This window comes from Gossypium hirsutum, chromosome A02 (assembly GCF_007990345.1).
Source record: "Gossypium hirsutum isolate 1008001.06 chromosome A02, Gossypium_hirsutum_v2.1, whole genome shotgun sequence".
In the NCBI taxonomy this organism is placed as follows: domain Eukaryota; kingdom Viridiplantae; phylum Streptophyta; class Magnoliopsida; order Malvales; family Malvaceae; genus Gossypium; species Gossypium hirsutum.
The window spans coordinates 79,715,003-79,732,964 of record NC_053425.1 but is presented as its reverse complement, the minus strand read 5'-3'; the positions used below and the strand labels follow the sequence as shown (position 1 = coordinate 79,732,964).

Sequence of the window (17,962 nt, the reverse complement as noted above, 5' to 3'; positions counted from 1 at the left end):
CTTAGTCTTTTATTTAAAGCACATAATATAAGAAAATTATGTGAAAATTAATTTCTCCAAAAATTTAAAACAAATGCCATGTCATAATGACATTAAATAATTAACATTACAATGACAAAATTTAAAAAAATTAAATGAGTGGTTAAAATACAAACATGCTAAAGTTTAGTGACTAACTAGTAGCTTTTAATTTGATTAGAGATTAACAATAATGGCTCAAGATGAAATTTGATAGATACAAAAGAAATTTTTCTATAACGGCAAAACCACAAGTGGCTTTTTTGAGTTATACATGATAAATATGATGTGTTAATAAGAATATTTATTAGGTCAACTGATTTTTATTTTAGGATAGCCCAACTGAATTTTAAATTTGAATTAATTGATATTGCTAGAATAATTTTTGAAATTTTGAAGTTTACGGGTTGAAATTGCTCATGTATAAATTCAATGATGGCATTTACTAGTAATAATGATTAGCCAAGTCGAATATAATTGAGAAAAATTGTAATTATAATATTTATTAAGGGAATGGATAGACAATTATTCGGGGAAGAAAATTTTGCTAAAATGAGGTTGTATGTTAAGTAGAAGAAAATAAAGATTTTCTATAAACATAAATCAGAGTTCTCTCATAATAGAGCCTTAAATATCTATAAATACAACATTTAATACTACACGAAAATACAAAATCCCGACCCACCTACATTAAATATTTCCCTTTTACCCACAATTAAAAGAGAGCAACATTCATGGGATAGTAATTAGATTGTTTACCAAAATCTTTTATACCTGGATGTCTGTATGCAGTACTACAGATCCACACTCAAATATCCAGCTTATCGAGATTGATCTTGCTTGCAAAATTCTGGATGAGCTCCTTCCTTGCATCCACCTAAAAACAAATTAAAGCTAACTTACAACTCTTAAAATATTACTATGCAGGAATGTGACAGAATTATGTGAATAAAATAAAGGATGCATAGCGCAGTACATACGGGAATCCTTTTGGCCTCAACCAAATCCAGATTTCCCAACGGTGGTGTTCATGCTTTACAAGAGCGCGCAAGATAATAGAAGTAGCACCAAACTAGAAACAATTAAATGCGCCTATTGCACTTGATTGACTGATGCCATGCTCTTTTGGTCAACGGAAAAAGTGGCACATCAATGTAAATAACCTATCCATGAACTAGATAGGTGATCTACGTACCTGAGCACCCATAAGGGATGAAAACACTCTATTAGCTTCAGCCGCATCTTCAACCACTAATTGCCTCAGTAACCTTTGCTCAGGATCCATTGTTGTTTCCCACAGCTGAGCTGGCATCATCTCACCCAAACCTACATTACAACCATGCTCATTCCAATTAAAATATGCAACCAATGCTGAATATCGAAAACTTATAAATTCCATATTTCAGTGAATCTTAATATTGCCGGGAGAAATTTTTATGAGAAAGGCTCAATAAAAACTGCATCATTAAAGGCTCAATAAAAACTGCATCATTACAGTTAAAAACAACAAAAAAGAAAAAGAAAAGAAAAGGTGAAATGTAAGCAACTTACAGCTTTTTATATTTTTAGTAGTGATTTCTCTACCTATCATATATCTTGGTTTCGTTCTATTCTCAAAATGAAACTCATTTGCTTCATCACATTTTTTTAACAAAATACTTATTGTTAGATGTTCTTATCCCACATCAATTGAGCGCTGAGTTTCAAGCGGCCCTCCATTAAAGTCGAACCCTCCACCTACAGCCAATTGGTTTTAGGTTGCAAGTTTAACAAGATATAAGAGCTCAGATTCAGTTATGTTGTTCTTCCTGCCTAACTCAATGTGAGCTTGATGACCCATAGTGAGGTTGTCCAGAAGTAGACCTAAGAGCTACACGTGAAGGAGTGGTAAGTGGTGTTATTCAACATCTGTTTTATGTATTTAGTTTCCTATGGTCTTGTATTAAAGTAAAACCCCCTCCACCTATAAAAATTTATAAAATGCTGGAAGAGGAAGGACTCCTATAAAATTTGCATGTCATTGCCCCTCTTTTCCTATAATTTGATCATCTTTTCTGATATGATATAAAGTTTCTACCCAAAGAAAAGTTCTATAATAACCAACTACTCTTTTAATACAAGGTTTAAGGAATCCTAGTGAACTCTACACAAGATGTTTTCATGTTGTCATAAAGAGTTCGCCTATAAATTGCTTTCTGTTGTTAAGCTTCTATCAAATTGAAAAATTAATGAATGCCAAATTCAAATAAGTGGACGAAAGCTTTCTTCAAGCTATGACAGTCACTTCGAAATTCTGTAAAGAATCTGTCTTCCTTCAAAATGAAATTGTCACTATAACCTTTACTGCAAAAAGAGGACAAGAGAGATTTTATCCTTGCCTTTGAATCTCTGAATGTTGTATGATGCATTCTGCGGGAACGAGCTCAAGACCTTTTGAAGGTCTGCATCATGATAACAATAGTGTACTTGTTTTCCCCTTTCAACCTAATCATTGTAGCAAACCAGGAGAGAAATATATAAGCAAGCTATGAAATAGATTAAGTCCCCAAAATCCAGTGTAGCCGCCAACAAACCTTGTAAAGAGGTGGAACACCAACATAAATGCAACCTTCATCAAATAAGGCTCTCTGCAAAGATCATAGGCATATCAATTTGTTTATCATTGTACCCACTAAATTGTGACATCTTTTACCACTGTCTACCTGATATCTGAAGAAAAATGTCAGAAGCAGAGTTCGGATATGAGCACCATCTACATCAGCATCTGTTAAGATAATGATCTTATGATACCGTAGGTGTTCTATTTTAAAATCCTCTCCCTGGGATTAAAAAAGATACAATACATGATATCATCAGTAATTTTGAAAAAGAAATTAAGCAAAATAAAAACAAAATAAGTACCTTCACCCCAAGTCCAAGAGCAATAATCAAATTTTGAATTTCTTCGTTTTTGTACATTGCTGCCTCATCCCTCCTTTCAATATTCAAAATTTTACCCCTCAGGGGAAGGATGGCCTGAAACAACACAATTTCAGGCTAAATATGCTATATATGTCACAGGTAACTCTAATAAGTAAGACAGCATTGCTATCCTGAAGAATAATCTATAGGTGCAAAGATAAGAATCATTTCATCTATGTAACTATTGCAAAACTACCAACATTCACAGAATAGAGGTCTACAACCCTGTTGCATTACGGAGCGTTATCGGAAATGAAGAAAAGAACATATACAAAAATAAGAAAAGAAAATACACTGATGAAAGTTACTTGTATTTCATCTCTAGGGTTAGTTTGTTTATATACAAGTTTACATAATCTAAATAGGGGAAAAATCAAATAAAATAAAATCTAGTCCTAGAATTAAGCCTAAGAATCTGTAATAAGGAGCACCATTTAATCAGTCAATTGTGTTTGGCTGACTAAAGTGTAAACTCATGCTAAATGGCCACTTCCCAAATCATTTTAAAATACACCATAAGCCAACGTCTTAGGTCAAAACACTTAACCATCTAGAATCACCATGTGCCAGAAAGCATATCATGTATTTTGAGTAAGTTGCATTGCGGAGCATAATAAGATCCACAAAGACATAACCACAGTAGCATGCTACAGAGAAGACACAATATAAAGAATGCTAAGCTAAAGTGCTTTCTACCATGTAATAAGAATATAACTTAAAAGAAAAGAGGACTTGTGTGAGAATACAACATGCTTTGCATGGTAACCTAAAGCTATGGGCCTCCTCAAAATTTAAATGTCCCATTGGAAATGTACCTTTAAAATTTAACACAGATAGTCAAGCAACAACATTGACACGATTGTTTGGACTTTAAAGAGCATTGGTCAAGTAGAAACATTGATAGCAGCAGTGGCACCTTCTCTCTTCCTTGTTCTTTTGTTGTTAGACCATTCTCTCTTCTCCTTCCTTTCCTACTCATTCTCTTCCATATTATTTACTTTTTATTCCCTTCTACTCACTTCTCTCACTTCCTTTTGCTGCACTGAAAATCATCAAGGTGTCTTGAACGCATATCCCACATCCTCATCAATTGAAACAAGGACCAACCCTAAACTTGCAAGCCTGAGTAGGGATTCTATGTACTAAAAATTGACGAAAGAGCTACAACTATCATAGTATTTTATTATTTCAGTCTAATTGATTATCAGACAAGGATTACAGGCTAGGATTAATAATTATCTTCAGAGTTTTAATATAGGGCTAGGATTGAAGCTTTATTTGTAACTCTAGTACCAATACATTGTAAAATAGATTTACGGCTGGAATGTAGTACTGCTAATGAATCTTATTATGGTTAGAAAAACCCTTTCATGATTATGGACACACAAACCGTGCATTACAAGGCAGATTGGAGGAGCAGTTGATGCATGCCCTTGAATTAAATGGGATGGAACTAAGATCAATTTTTGCTAACTTCAACGGGAAAATGCTTGCGGAAAACAACTCAGATTGGGTACAGGGTGCACCCGATTCTTTGAACATGCTTCTTTTGAAGAAGTGGTGGTGATGGCGACGAAAGCAGAAGAGGAAGAAGAAAAGTTGCAATAACCGCGACCAAAAAGACAAGAAAACTGAAAGCTGCGATCAAAAAGAGAAGAAAAAGAGAGCAGCAGCTAGAAAGAGAAAGAAAAGAAGAGCGTAAGAGAGATGATCCATAAATGTTTGCTGAAGAGATGAAGTTTTCTTGCCAGAATCAAGTTTTTCAATCTAAGGAGAATGAAGCAGTAGCTACTCTTATTATGTTATTTTATCATTTCAATCTTACAAGGATGCATGGTAATCTTTAGAGTTTAAACCTAGGGCTAGAATTAAAGCTTTATTTGTTGTAACCGTATCATTAATAAGCTATAATTTTTTTGTTCAATAGACCTCAAAAATTAGAGGTTCATTTAACCATATGTTTTCCAGGAGTTCAACTTTTATCTTACTTGTTTTCAGCCTTAGTACTATTTGATTTGCAGCTGCATTGTCCCTAAACCTCTTTAACAATGGTCTGGTTTTAAGTATTGCCACTCTCATATGTTTCACAAAACTGTTAACATAAACTAATGTATTAAAATGCTATAATAGCAAACTAAAAAACTTAGTGGGCAGATGAAAACATTTGCACAACAATACCAGTCCTATTGTGGCATCAATTGGTTAGAATCTGCAGCTATAAGCACCATGAGACTAGCCAATTGTCGATCTGTATGACAGATTTCATATGCAAAGTTCTCCCACTCCACTACACCTTATCTTTATATGTACAGAAGGTGCGACTTTTAAAAGTTAGTACTTTTTAACATCCTAGTTTCTGCAAGCAAAAATATTTTCCATCAACGCTATAAAAGAAATACTTTAATAATTGAAGCCTAGTTACCAGAAACATCCAAAAAATTTTCTGGCATGTTTCAAGAAATTGCTTGACAACTAAACTGAATCTGTTCTACCCAAGTCCCTTGGAAAAGTATATTACCTGAAAGCGCCTATCGCGGCCTTGCTTGGCACTGCCACCAGCTGAGTCTCCTTCAACTATGAAAATCTCTGCATAATGTAACCATAAAGATAATTTTTAGACACTCACAAGTAGCAGATGGAATGCATTATCATTTATTTTGAAGCATGTAGAATCCACAAAAATGAAGTTAACTTAATCCGTCAACCAGCATAATTTCATTATCTGAGAACTGAATTTTCTTGAAAAGATATTGTCAGATTTCAGTTTCCTAATTAAGGAATATTTGAGTGTATCAAATAGGATTCTGTAAATATTTTATCCCTAACTTTAAGGCTGTTTTTAGGTACAGCATCCCTAGAATTAGTCTGTTTCCTAGTGTGAAGTTTCCTAAGTTAGGCTCACTATGTGTATAAATATTTATGTAATTTCTTGTGAAAAATATAATCAAAATAGCCTGTTTTTAACATGGTATCAGAGCTTTTTTAGCCCGGTTTCTGGGATTTTTTTTTTCTTTGTCTGGCGATTTTTTTCCTGACTCCCAACCATCCCTCAAGCCTGTAGAATTTGTTCAAATGAAACATGACTGAAACTGTCAAGATCAATAACACTGGGGATGTCTCAGAAGTTTCTGTGAACTACTCAAACCCAACAAGTGAGTTTCAGAACATCCAAGTAGCCCGTAGGCTAAATGGGAAAAATTACCCAACAAAATGGTGTTGCTGAAAGAAAGAATGGTCACATTTTAGCTATTACAAGAACCCTTTTGTTCCAAAAAAATGTCCCTAAACAATACTGGGGGGAGGCTGTTTTAACTGCTACTCATTTGATAAATAGATTGCCTACAAAGGTCCTTGAATCTCAAAGTCCTATGCAAGTTCTAGCAAAATTCTTTCCTGATTTCAATACTTCAAGTAACCTTACTCCCAAAATATTTGGATGTGTTGCCTTTGTACATGTTCATTCTCAAAATAGAGGAAAATTTGATCCAAAGCTGTCAAGTGTGTCTTTCTTGGTTATTCTTCCACCCAAAAGGGGTACAAATGCTATCATCCAGCCACAAAAAAAAATTTTGTAACAGCGGATGTTACTTTTGCAGAACAAGAGAATTTCTTCACTCGCCCTTATCTTTAGAGGGAGATCTTATTCACAAAAGATAAGGACAAAGAATTCTTTCTTCTTGACATTCCAGCTCCTGTCCAGCAACCAAACACTCCCACTCAGGCCTTGCCTGCTAACCAACCTGCCCGACTTGAAACAATGGCCCCTATACAACCTGAAACAGAGCCTAATACACCCAAACCACCAAGAGGAATTCATGACACTACTCGTCCTTTACTGGTTTACTCAAGGAAGAAAGCACTAGTGCAAGTTCAATCATCTTCTTCTCCTATACGACCTGAGGTAATTGCTGAACCTACTTTGAATTCTAATACTGCAAATTTAGACGATTTTCCCATTGCTATTAGAAAGGGAACTAGAGCCTGTACAAAACATCCCTTGTACCTATTCATGTCTTACAAAAACTTATCCCATAACCACAAAGCCTTTCTTACTAGCCTAAATTCTATCTCCATTCCCAAAACTATATTTGAGGCATTAGAAGATGAGAATTGGAAAAATGCCATGAAAGTTGAAATGGAAGCTCTTGAAAAAAATAAGACATGGGACTTAGTGAAATTACCGAGAGGAAAGAAAACGGTGGGTTGTCGCTGGGTGTAAACAGTGAAATATAAGTCAGATGGTTCTTTGGAGAGGTACAAAGCAAGATTGGTTGCTAAAGGGTACACTCAAATGTATGGAATGGACTACCTTGAGACATTTGCCCCTGTTGCAAAGATGAACACTGTAAGAGTGTTGTTGTCACTAGCTGCCAACCGAGGCTAGAAATTACAGCAATTTGACATCAAAAATGCCTTTTTACACGGTGATCTTGAGGAGGAAGTCTATATGGATGTTCCTCCAGGATTCGGTCCAAATACAGGACAAGTAGTTTGCAGACTAAAAAAGGCTTTGTACGGACTAAAACAGACCCCGAGGGCTTGGTTTGGAAGATTTACCAAAGTAATGCTCAAGTTGGGGTATAAACAGAGTCAAGGAGATCACACTCTGTTCGTAAAACACTCATCTTCAGGGGGAGTGACTGCTTTATTAGTCTATGTTGATGACATTATAGTGACTGGTGATGATCTAGAAGGAATGGAGAATTTAAAGAAATGCCTAGTAAAAGAATTCGAAGTCAAGGAGCTCGGTAAGTTAAAATATTTCCTTGGTATTGAACTGGCACTCTCGGGAAGGAATATTCATATCCCAGCAAAAATACATAGTTGATTTGTTGACAGAGACGGGCAAGTTGGGCTGTAAACCAGCAAAGACACCCATAGAGGGTGAACCACAGACTTGGAAATGCACTAGAAGATGCAGCAGTTGATAAAAGGTCATATCAAAGACTTGTGGGGAAGCTCATTTACTTGTCTCATACCAGACTAGATATTGCCTATGCAGTAGGTGTTGTAAGTCAGTTTATGCACAATCCCAAAGAATCACATCTTTAGAGCCGTATATCAGATTCTACAGTACTTAAAGGGCACGCCAGGCAAAGGAAACTTATTTAAAAAAGGGGAGAATTTAACCCTTGAAGCCTATACTGATGCAGATTATGCAGGATCTATGGTTGATAGAAGATCAACCTCGGGCTATTGCACTTTCCTAGGAGGCAACCTTGTGACTTGGAGGAGTGAAAAACAAAATATTGTGGCTAGATCTAGTGCAGAAGCTGAATTTAGGGCGATGGCTCTTGGAGTTTGTGAGTTGTTATGGCTAAAAATTATTTTGGAAGATTTGAAGATCAAGTGGGAAGGTCCAATGAAGTTGTATTGCGATAATAAGTCTGCTATCAATATTGCACATAATCCAGTTCAACATGATCGAACGAAGCACGTTGAGGTTGACAGACATTTTATAAAGGAAAAACTGGACAGTGGCTTAATTTGCACTCCATTTGTGTCCACTGATGGACAACTAGCACACACACTTACCAAAGGATTGCCTGGGAAGTTGTTTCAGAAATTAGTAAGCAAGCTGAGAATGGATGATATCCACTTCCCAGCTTGAGGGGGAGTGTCAGATTTCAGTTTCCTAATTAAGGAATATTTGAGTGTATCAAATAGGATTCTGTAAATATTTTATCCCTAACTTTAAGGCTGTTTTTAGGTACAGCATCCCTAGAATTAGTTTGTTTCCTAGTGTGAAGTTTCCTAAGTTAGGCTCGCTATGTGTATAAGTATTTATGTAATTTCTTGTGAAAAATATAACCAAAAGCCTGTTTTTAACAGATGTGCTACATGGCTTGGTTCAGATATTTGCTATTTTAATTATAATACTAAAACCAAAAGGACACCAAATACCTTGGTTCTTAATATGGAATTCCAGAACCTAAAATATCCTATGCAATTGCACATTAATACCCCTCCCAAAGTTCAAGCAACATAACATCATCTAACCGCAGGCAAAAATATTTAGAGACAAACTACTCTTTGCTCGGTATTCAGAAAGAATATCTAGAAAGGTGCAAAAACCATTCAAAGGGAAAAAGTTCATAGAAGTATGTACAACAAAACTATATCTCATGTAAGGATGTTGAGAAGGAGAAAATAATAAAGACAGAAACCTTCAGCAAAGAGAATTTGAAAAATATTATGCCCAAAAAATGATAACAGGTATTTCTTTTACTTTATTAAGCAATTGCAGCAAAAAATAATAATAAATCATTAAAATACAACACTGAGAATTGAAACTAGATGAAACACCAAAAATTGATCTTTACGCAATTGGCAATTGCTATAAGGAACACAACCAGAACTTAGTAACAAGATACCAAAATGGTTTAATCAATAATGAGGCCAATTATGCCAAGTGAGAAATGAAACTACAACAAGAACACAATTAATATGAGAAAATTCCCATAAAAACCCTCATTATGATCCAAATGCACCTACCATATAAGTCAAAAAAATAAAATAAAATGGAAGCAACATTTACCAGATTCTTCTGGATTTGTGGATGAACAATCGGCCAGTTTTCCAGGAAGAGATGATGATTTTAACACACTCTTTTGCCGGACTAATTCCCTTGCCCTTTTTGCTGCAAGAGCTGCCTGTTTGCAAAACAACAACATGAGTTCATCATTGTTATGTAGTTAGTGCCAGTGGATATATAAAGCCCTTAGATATATAACAGATGAAGAAAGTACCTTGAAAGCATTTAGGGACTTGGAAAGGATTGAATCAAGTACATCTGGATGCAACTCCAAATATTCAGTAAGAAACTCTTGAACAGATTGATCAACCACTTTTCGCACCTCAGGATTTCCCAATCTTGTCTTTTAGTGATAAATGAAAATTCATCATGTCATCATAACAGCAATGTGGTACATGCACCGGATTCAAGCTATCAAGAGCATCACTATGCAAGAATAATAGTATGACATGGATACCATAATATACAAATAATACCTTAGTTTGTCCTTCAAATTCTGGATTTGACACTTTCACAGAAATAATGCATGTCAGTCCCTCCCTAACATGTTCACCACTTAAGCTAATATCCTTATCCTGAAAGATACAGAAGATGAGCATAAGGGCATAGATTAGAAGTACCTCAAACCATCCATGTGCAAAATAACTGTTAAACTTGAATCAACAACATCAATAAACACATTTGAAGTATTTAAAGTGCTTTAATTACTAATTAGACAGAACAGAATGATTTAACTACTTTTTGCTTAGACCTTAAAAGCACATTAACAGAGGTTTGCAACTTAAATGGCTTTTTGGCAAGGAGCAGGACAAGGTGCTTCAGCCTAAAAAGGTGCAGATAAAGGTTTTTATGATGAAAGCTTTCCAAAATCTATGTCGACCAAGCCAACACAATCTTCCAAAATAAACACAATCCTTGTAGATCTTTCCTTGGAATACGGGACAAATAATAAAAGTTAATTGGTACTCCCTATAGCAAAGAAGAAAACAGCTCTAAAGAAAAATAAATAAAAAAGTTCAACAAAAGGTGAGCAAGAACAGAGATCTTCCAAATAGAAAACATCAATAAAGATACCTTGATAATCTTAGACTTTTTTCCAAAGTTATTGAGGACTCTTGTCAATGAAGCCTTGACCCCTTCTATATGTGTGCCATCATCAATGGTTCGTATGCTGTTGGCATAACCCAACATTGTATCTGAATATGCATCTGAACACCTAGTAGATGATAAACAAACCAACCAAATCACATGGATTATACAGGGAATAATACAAAACACAGTAGTACATCATAGAAAATTAGACACCAAACACGTCCTGAAACTGACATCCTTGTGTATATGGTTAACCTAGCACCCTTAAATGTAATATATATATATAGATTCCATCAAATAAACTCTCCAGTAAATGCATGGAAGGTATGAATTTAGTAATGGCAGGTGTTGCTAATTCTTCAAAGGTAAACAAACAGCATTTATTATGTTTAAAATATATGGTATGAGAGATGATATTTGTTTATCATGAAAAAGACATCAATATGAACAAAGTGATTAGTGGTTTACCACTGGAGAGCAACATCAATTATGGTTCCATCTATTTGTCTGCTGAAACCTAGCACATCATGAAGTGGTTTCTGAATCAAAGAACCAGAAGTTACATGCAAATTCAGATATAGATCCAAGCATTCTAGATTGCAAAAGCAGAATACACTTCCAAAAATACAATTTGTGAAGATCCCACAGATGAAGAGCACTGAAAATCAAGAATTTGCATCAACCTACTTTTATTTCATCAGTAATTTTGCAACAGATAATAATAATTACTCAGCCCAAAAAGAAAAGCTCAGTTTTCCAGCAAGAACTTAAATACCCTATCTGGGACAAAAAACCAGGCTGAGGAATACAAAGTCTCCATCATGTAAGTGAGAACTCATGACTTTATCTCGCATACTAGAGCCTCTAAGGCTGAAAGACTGGAAATCCATTTATAACATATGCACTGCTCCCCAGACCCAACAGAATATAAGGTCATCAGTAATAATAATTACATGAGAATATGATCACAACATATTACATTTATTTTTGCATAGATGTATAAATTCCCAAGTAACCTGATTGTTCTGCACTTGCCTATTAGCAAATTTCATAGCCTATAATGGCAGTAATTCTTACTTTTACCATCATTTTGGTGTTCTAGAACAAATAATGATAATATAGACGAACTGAAGCCACATATGGTGCAATACATAGCCTCGTAATTGAAAACCTATCAACTTCATGCACCTTTTAGAACAATATAGTGCCATCAAAACTATCAAATAAATAAAAATATGGGCAGAATAGCCTTCCATTTCGATTTTTACATGAGCAAACACCTTGAAACAGGTTATTCATTGGTAACCCTGAAACAATTGTTGAATAAAAGGAACCTTGCCCCTAAGATGATCCCATCATGACAAAAATTAAATTAAAGGATATAAATCTTTATCTTTAATCCTCCCCCTCCCCCTCCCCCTCCCCCCACCATGTCAAATTTTCTCAATAAATTTCTAAACATTCCATAAAATCAATCAAGTGAACCATCACTATCAACTCATAACCCATTACTCAGGTTCAAAAACTAATAACTATATCATTTAGTAGTAAAGGGACAAAAACCATCTACAATTAGCAAAATTAAGTTCTTGTTACATGTTTCCCATGAATCAATTTATATATATAAATATAACAGGATAAGGAAGTGGGAAATTAGCATAAAAGCAAACAAAAGGAAAAGGAAGGGGATGACCAAGGAACAATTCATAAAATAGAGAAGAATGCGTGGAAAGAGAATGAGATACAAAAAAACACAAGCCCAAACCTTATCAGCATTTAGCCATTTCACATATTCAAACAGTCCCCCAGCAAAGAAATATTCATTATAAAGGCTCTTCTCTGGATCGTTATCTTCTTTTTTAAGAGTGATAGTAAGCTGCAAAGGTCAATTCAAAAAGGTAAAGCTATAACACCAGAAGGTATGGTCTCAGATTTATGCTACATTAGGAAGTTGATAGACAGGAAAATTACTAAGATGATATTCCCTTTTATGTTTGGCCATTACAATGAAATATCACAATTAATGTAAAGTATTATGGGGATTGATCATAGAATAGTGACCTGACTAGATGTGATGAATTTACCTTAGGGTTCAGAAAAGCAAGTTCTCTAATTCGTCCAGCAAGTGTGTTGTAGTCAAACTCAATTGCAGTGGTAAATACTGCAGGTTTTAAACCAAAAGAACAAATATTAAATCATAAAATCCGATTATCCTAAATAACTATGAAATTTTTTTTTTTTTAAAAAGGGCATACTTTTATTGTCAGGCCAAAACCAAATGCATGTCCCTTGACGATCCTTTGATTCAGTTGAAAGCCCATGACATGTTAGTGGCATTACAGGCTTCCCCCGTGAATATTTTTGCCGGTATTCCATTCCATCTCTCCAAACAGTGACTTCTAAAGCCTGCAAAGAAAGAGATGGTCAACTTAAAATAAGTGATCATCAACTCCTCCAAAACCTTGATTAACATTTAGCAAGAAATCACTGCCACCATAATAAAATATCTGATACTCTCTTGAGTACAAACATTAGTGTTCTCAGTCAAGATATATGCATAAAATATGAATGGAAATGAAGTTAGAAGTACACTTTATCATAACCTGAGCATAGTACATATTATGTTCAAGGACATAGGAAGTAACAAAAGAAAATTAATAAACAAGTCAGAAGAGAAAAAGTCAATGACCAATAGCCAAGAGGCCCAAGTATAAACCAAGTTAGTCAAAAGCAAGGTACAGCCAAGGCAATATGCCCTAAGGTCATCTTCGGCTCCCCTAAAACCATTCACTAGAGACAATGATAACGATCAGATTATTTTAAGTAAATAAATATTTAGAGAACAATATATATCTTGTACGTTAAATAGATATTATGGTATAGCCATAAGTGTCAAATTTCACTGTACATGGATTTTAGTTTGTAGATTACGTAATGGCATAGAAAGTTAACCTTGCAATTATTCAACCATAAACCACATTGGAGAAGAATAACTCAATCTACAAAGGATAAAAAAAAAAGACTCAAATGATGTAAATGAAACAAAGGAAAAGATCCATGTTGGACAGACCCAGTTTCCAGTCTGTCAATGCTTCAAAGTCGCAGAAAATAATAAATCAAGGTGATGACAAGACAAGAAGTACATGGAGGATAAGTGGCCTCTAGTTTTTGCCAATTTTTTGTTCGATTTCATTGTTTTATCCTTTTAAGAGGGAGGACAAGATCAGAAAGTTATGCTCTCATATATGAGCACCATTGCTGTAAATCTCACACAGAGTTGTCAGTTACCTTCATCAACAGCACCTCCCCACCCCCCGCTCCCAAAGAAATAAAATAGAAGATTAAAAAAAATCCTCTATTTTGTTTTCACCTTTTTTGGGGGTTTGAGGCATCTTCTAGAACCCAAATCATTTAAGAAAATAGATGAGTGCCTAAGCCTATCCCACTCTTGACAACTGAGATAAATAAAACTAGAAATGAGAAAATTGTAAAATTTGAAATATTATTCATACCTCAGATAAGGCATTAACCACAGATAAACCCACACCATGCAAGCCACCAGAGACACTGTAACCACTACTTAAGCCACCAAACTTGCCACCTGCATGTAACACCTGCAGAATAAGATGAATACGTAACTAGCATAAAATAATCCATTTTGTAAAAGAAAAATGTAATACATTCAAAACCCAACTAATTTAACAAATATTATTCTCATCAAAGCAAACACAACCTTCCAATACTTATGTCTGCTTTAAGAATTTAGACATGCAATACCGATCACCTTTTACACCAATTAGAACATGTCCTTAGTCTATTGAGAATATGGCCCCCAGTATTTTACAAAAAGGTATTAGACAAAGAATTAGAAGCTATATTTCTCACGATTCCTTCAGCAAATACACCACTTACTTTTACGACATTTAGGGAAACAAATATTAAACAAAGAAGTTTTGGTAGAAATTAACTCACATTTCCACCATTCAAAGTAACCATCAATATTTGAATATTATAGTTATACAATTCATGCAAATTTTCTAAAAGCAGAAAATTTGATCCAGTATTTTGAAGACATTACAGATGGTGTATATCTCACATTTCCTTAAGCAAATAGACCATGCAGTTTTATGACAATCTAGCGGTCTAAAGCCATGCCAATGGATTAGAAGGTTATACAATGAGATAAAATGGAGAACTACAAGAATGCAAAAATATGCATCCTCCTTCAAACCACCCTAAGGAATACCCGAAGCATGGTATCAAAATCCATGCAAATCAGAGATGCAAGACCTAGCCAAGAAAATTACAGGACCAAGAAGAAGAGTGCTTTATTTATATGACTTTCTTGAAGAAGTTCCTAAGAAACTTCAATATGAAAACCGAAAATGGCTACAGGATTGTTTATGCTTTTTACCGTCAACACTGTTTCCAAGGCAGATTTCTTTGTGACAGGATGGAAATCAGTTGGAATCTGCAATTCATTAGTGCTACCAAGTTAAAAGCAATAGGAAAACACATAATAGCAGGCAGAAATAACAGATAGCTTTTAGCCATAATATCTGGAAGTAAAACAATTGAAATGGTCTACATTGCAAACTCATTATGACCAAGAGTAAGTTTAGGTCGTATATACTAAAATTATGACAAGAAAAATCTTATTGACTGTTTGTACAATTCACATCTCAGGATAATGTACTGAGCATGAATCAGTGATCTAGACATATTGACTACAAAAAGATATATGCTGCACACATAGAGAAAACAAGGTATTGGATAAAATAGACTGGACATTAAAGTTAAATTCACAGGATAGAAATTTTTAAAACACATTTGACAACAAATGCAATACTAAATAATATCATTTCTAGCAGTAAAATAATATAAGTTGCATACCCCACGCCCATTATCAGTTATGCTCACGGAACCATCTGAATGTAAAACAACATCTATTTGTGTTGCAAAACCTGCTTGAGCCTCATCAACAGCATTATCCAAAATCTCGTATACCTAATAGAAGAAGTAAAATCAAACGTCTAATGAATTTTACCACCAAAGTTACTAGAAATATCAAAAGAAAAAAAAAGAACAAGAAATTACCAAATGGTGCAAACCACGAGGACCTGTACTTCCAATATACATTCCGGGTCTTTTTCTAACAGGGTCCAATCCTTCCAGAACCTAAAGATGTTACAAGACATTCCTTAGCACCAAAACTAAGCATGTAATAACAGCACCAAAACTAAATTAAAGAATGTAGTAAAAGAGGGTACTGTTTTTCAAAATTACCTGAATTTGCTCAGAGTTATAAGCTTTCGAGCTTTTGCTTCCATGAAAAGCTTCAGTTGTGATGTTAGAAGACATAAATGCCCTTGGCGTAAGTACATTTTGAACTGGAAACCAGCAAATGCTCTTCAATGCAAAGTTTGTCCTGCAAAATCAGTGACAAATAGAAAATGAGAAAAGTAAAATAATAAAAAAAACCCCGCATTAACCATTCACCCAACTTCGCATTCTTTCCCACTTAATGGAAAAAAAAGGAGGGGAAAAGGAAAATCGGTGAAACGAGAGAAAAGAAGAAAAACCTGGGGTGGAAAAAGATGGAATGACGAGGAAAGGAAGCGAGAGAATGAAAAGAAGGAAAATGAACAAAAAAATGAGAGCGAGAGGCCATAAGACGAAGAGGAAGATGAGGATAAAGATATCGCGGAAGAAGCGCCATCAAACAGCGGCACTACGGGTTTTAGAGTGACTGTTTTCTTCGATTTTTGACTCCACGCTTAATGTGATTTATAAATCCTAAAAACCTCCTTCAGTTCCCCTTTTTATCTATTAAAACCCTACAGAGTTATTAGTCACGGCAATTATGGTTATATTAATGGTATTTAAGTATAATTTTAAAAAATTATTTTTTGAAAATTTTATTTTAATATTTGATGTAGTATATTTTTTAAATTTATTTTTATATAAAAATAATAATATAAAAAAATTTAATATGAGTAGGTCGGGTCAGGCTAGAGTTTTAGTATTTTTATTCAGATCAGATTTGAACAGAATTTTAAATCCATTTTTCAAACTAGGGCCAAATCTAGAAAACCATCCTAAATTTTTTACTTGGCCTGACCTGACCCATAGATTTAAATCTAAGCATTGAATCAATATCTAATACTTAAAGCTGGTAACATGATAGCAAGATAAATTCGTATTTTTAATATATTTATTTTGGGCTAATTATCGAATAAAATGCTATTAAATTTAGATTTTTCTTATCAAGAATGAAGTTGGTGTGTTGAATTCAAACTCTACAAAAAAGGGCTAAATTGGAATAAAAAGTAAATAGAAGGGCTTGATTGAAAGACTGAAGATTCAAGGGTAACATCTCAAATTAGGGTCTAGTCGGAATAGTGGATTCGATACCACAAATCTAAAATAGAAATAATTATTTTATGATTATTTGATGGTCCATGACATGATTGCATGTTTGTGTGAAATTTTCATGAAGAAATTCTATGCTTAAGATGTCCAATTTGACTCTAGGGACCAAATTAAATAAGTTGTAAAACTTGCGTTCTAGCAGCTTTAAGCATGAAATAGCATTGGATTATTAATTAGAGGTCCTTAAATGGCAATTTGACCAAGTTTTAAAATTTTGGATAAAATTGGGCATGAATAGGAAAATTTTGAAAGAAAGGCTTTAAGGGCATTTTTGTCTTTTGGTAAACAAAAGAATATAAAGGGAAAAAGAAAGCAAAATTTGTCTATCTTCTTCTTGCTTGTGCCGACATTCCAAGGGTCACCATAGCTAGGGTTTATTCATCTTTTCAAGCTATATTGTAAGTGCTCCCTAGTCCTGTTTTTAATGTTCTTTACATTTTTGAAGTTGTCATCAACCAAACGAGTTATTTCTACCATTATTTTGAGCTAAGGTTCATGTATGGAATTTGACCCATGTATAACATGGTTGTATTTTGATGTTTAATGGAGGAATATGAATGTTCGATGTGTGATAAACATATTTTACTAAGTGATTTTTAGTGAAAACACCTAAAAATAGGTTGTTTGTAAAAGATGTAAAAATGAGTAGTAGAAATGTGAAATAAAGGAAAATATGGGCTGATATGAGATAGAATATGATTCAGCTAGGCTTGGGTAACCAAGAAATTGCATGCATTTCATTTTACGGGCCTAGGAACTAAAGTGTAAATAAGCGAAAAGTTAGAGGTTAAAAGGTAATTTTACCAAAGGATGTGTTATGGGTCGATATGAGCAATGTATGTATTGACCAAGTTGAATTTGGTATTATAGATTAAGAAAAAAGTGATTCCGGTCTTGATCGAGGGAAAAACAAGGTTTACAAGG

The 17,962-nt window shown here is 34.4% G+C and overlaps 1 protein-coding gene across 1 annotated transcript; it reads right to left on the bottom strand.

Annotated features, from left to right (window-relative positions):
- Positions 1-588: 588 nt before the first annotated feature.
- Positions 589-16,406, bottom strand: LOC107951801 (DNA gyrase subunit B, chloroplastic/mitochondrial). Its single transcript, XM_016886947.2, has 21 exons — positions 16,189-16,406; positions 15,893-16,034; positions 15,704-15,784; positions 15,500-15,613; positions 15,021-15,077; positions 14,119-14,220; positions 12,862-13,012; positions 12,691-12,767; positions 12,372-12,482; positions 11,075-11,145; positions 10,589-10,730; positions 9,991-10,089; positions 9,729-9,857; positions 9,518-9,632; positions 5,498-5,565; positions 2,920-3,033; positions 2,721-2,837; positions 2,592-2,645; positions 2,397-2,502; positions 1,214-1,344; positions 589-895 (listed from the first exon to the last, which is right to left on the bottom strand). Exons 1-21 carry the CDS (start codon positions 16,323-16,325, stop codon positions 827-829), a joined length of 2,187 nt encoding a protein of 728 aa, XP_016742436.2. The 5' UTR covers positions 16,326-16,406; the 3' UTR covers positions 589-826.
- Positions 16,407-17,962: the final 1,556 nt, after the last annotated feature.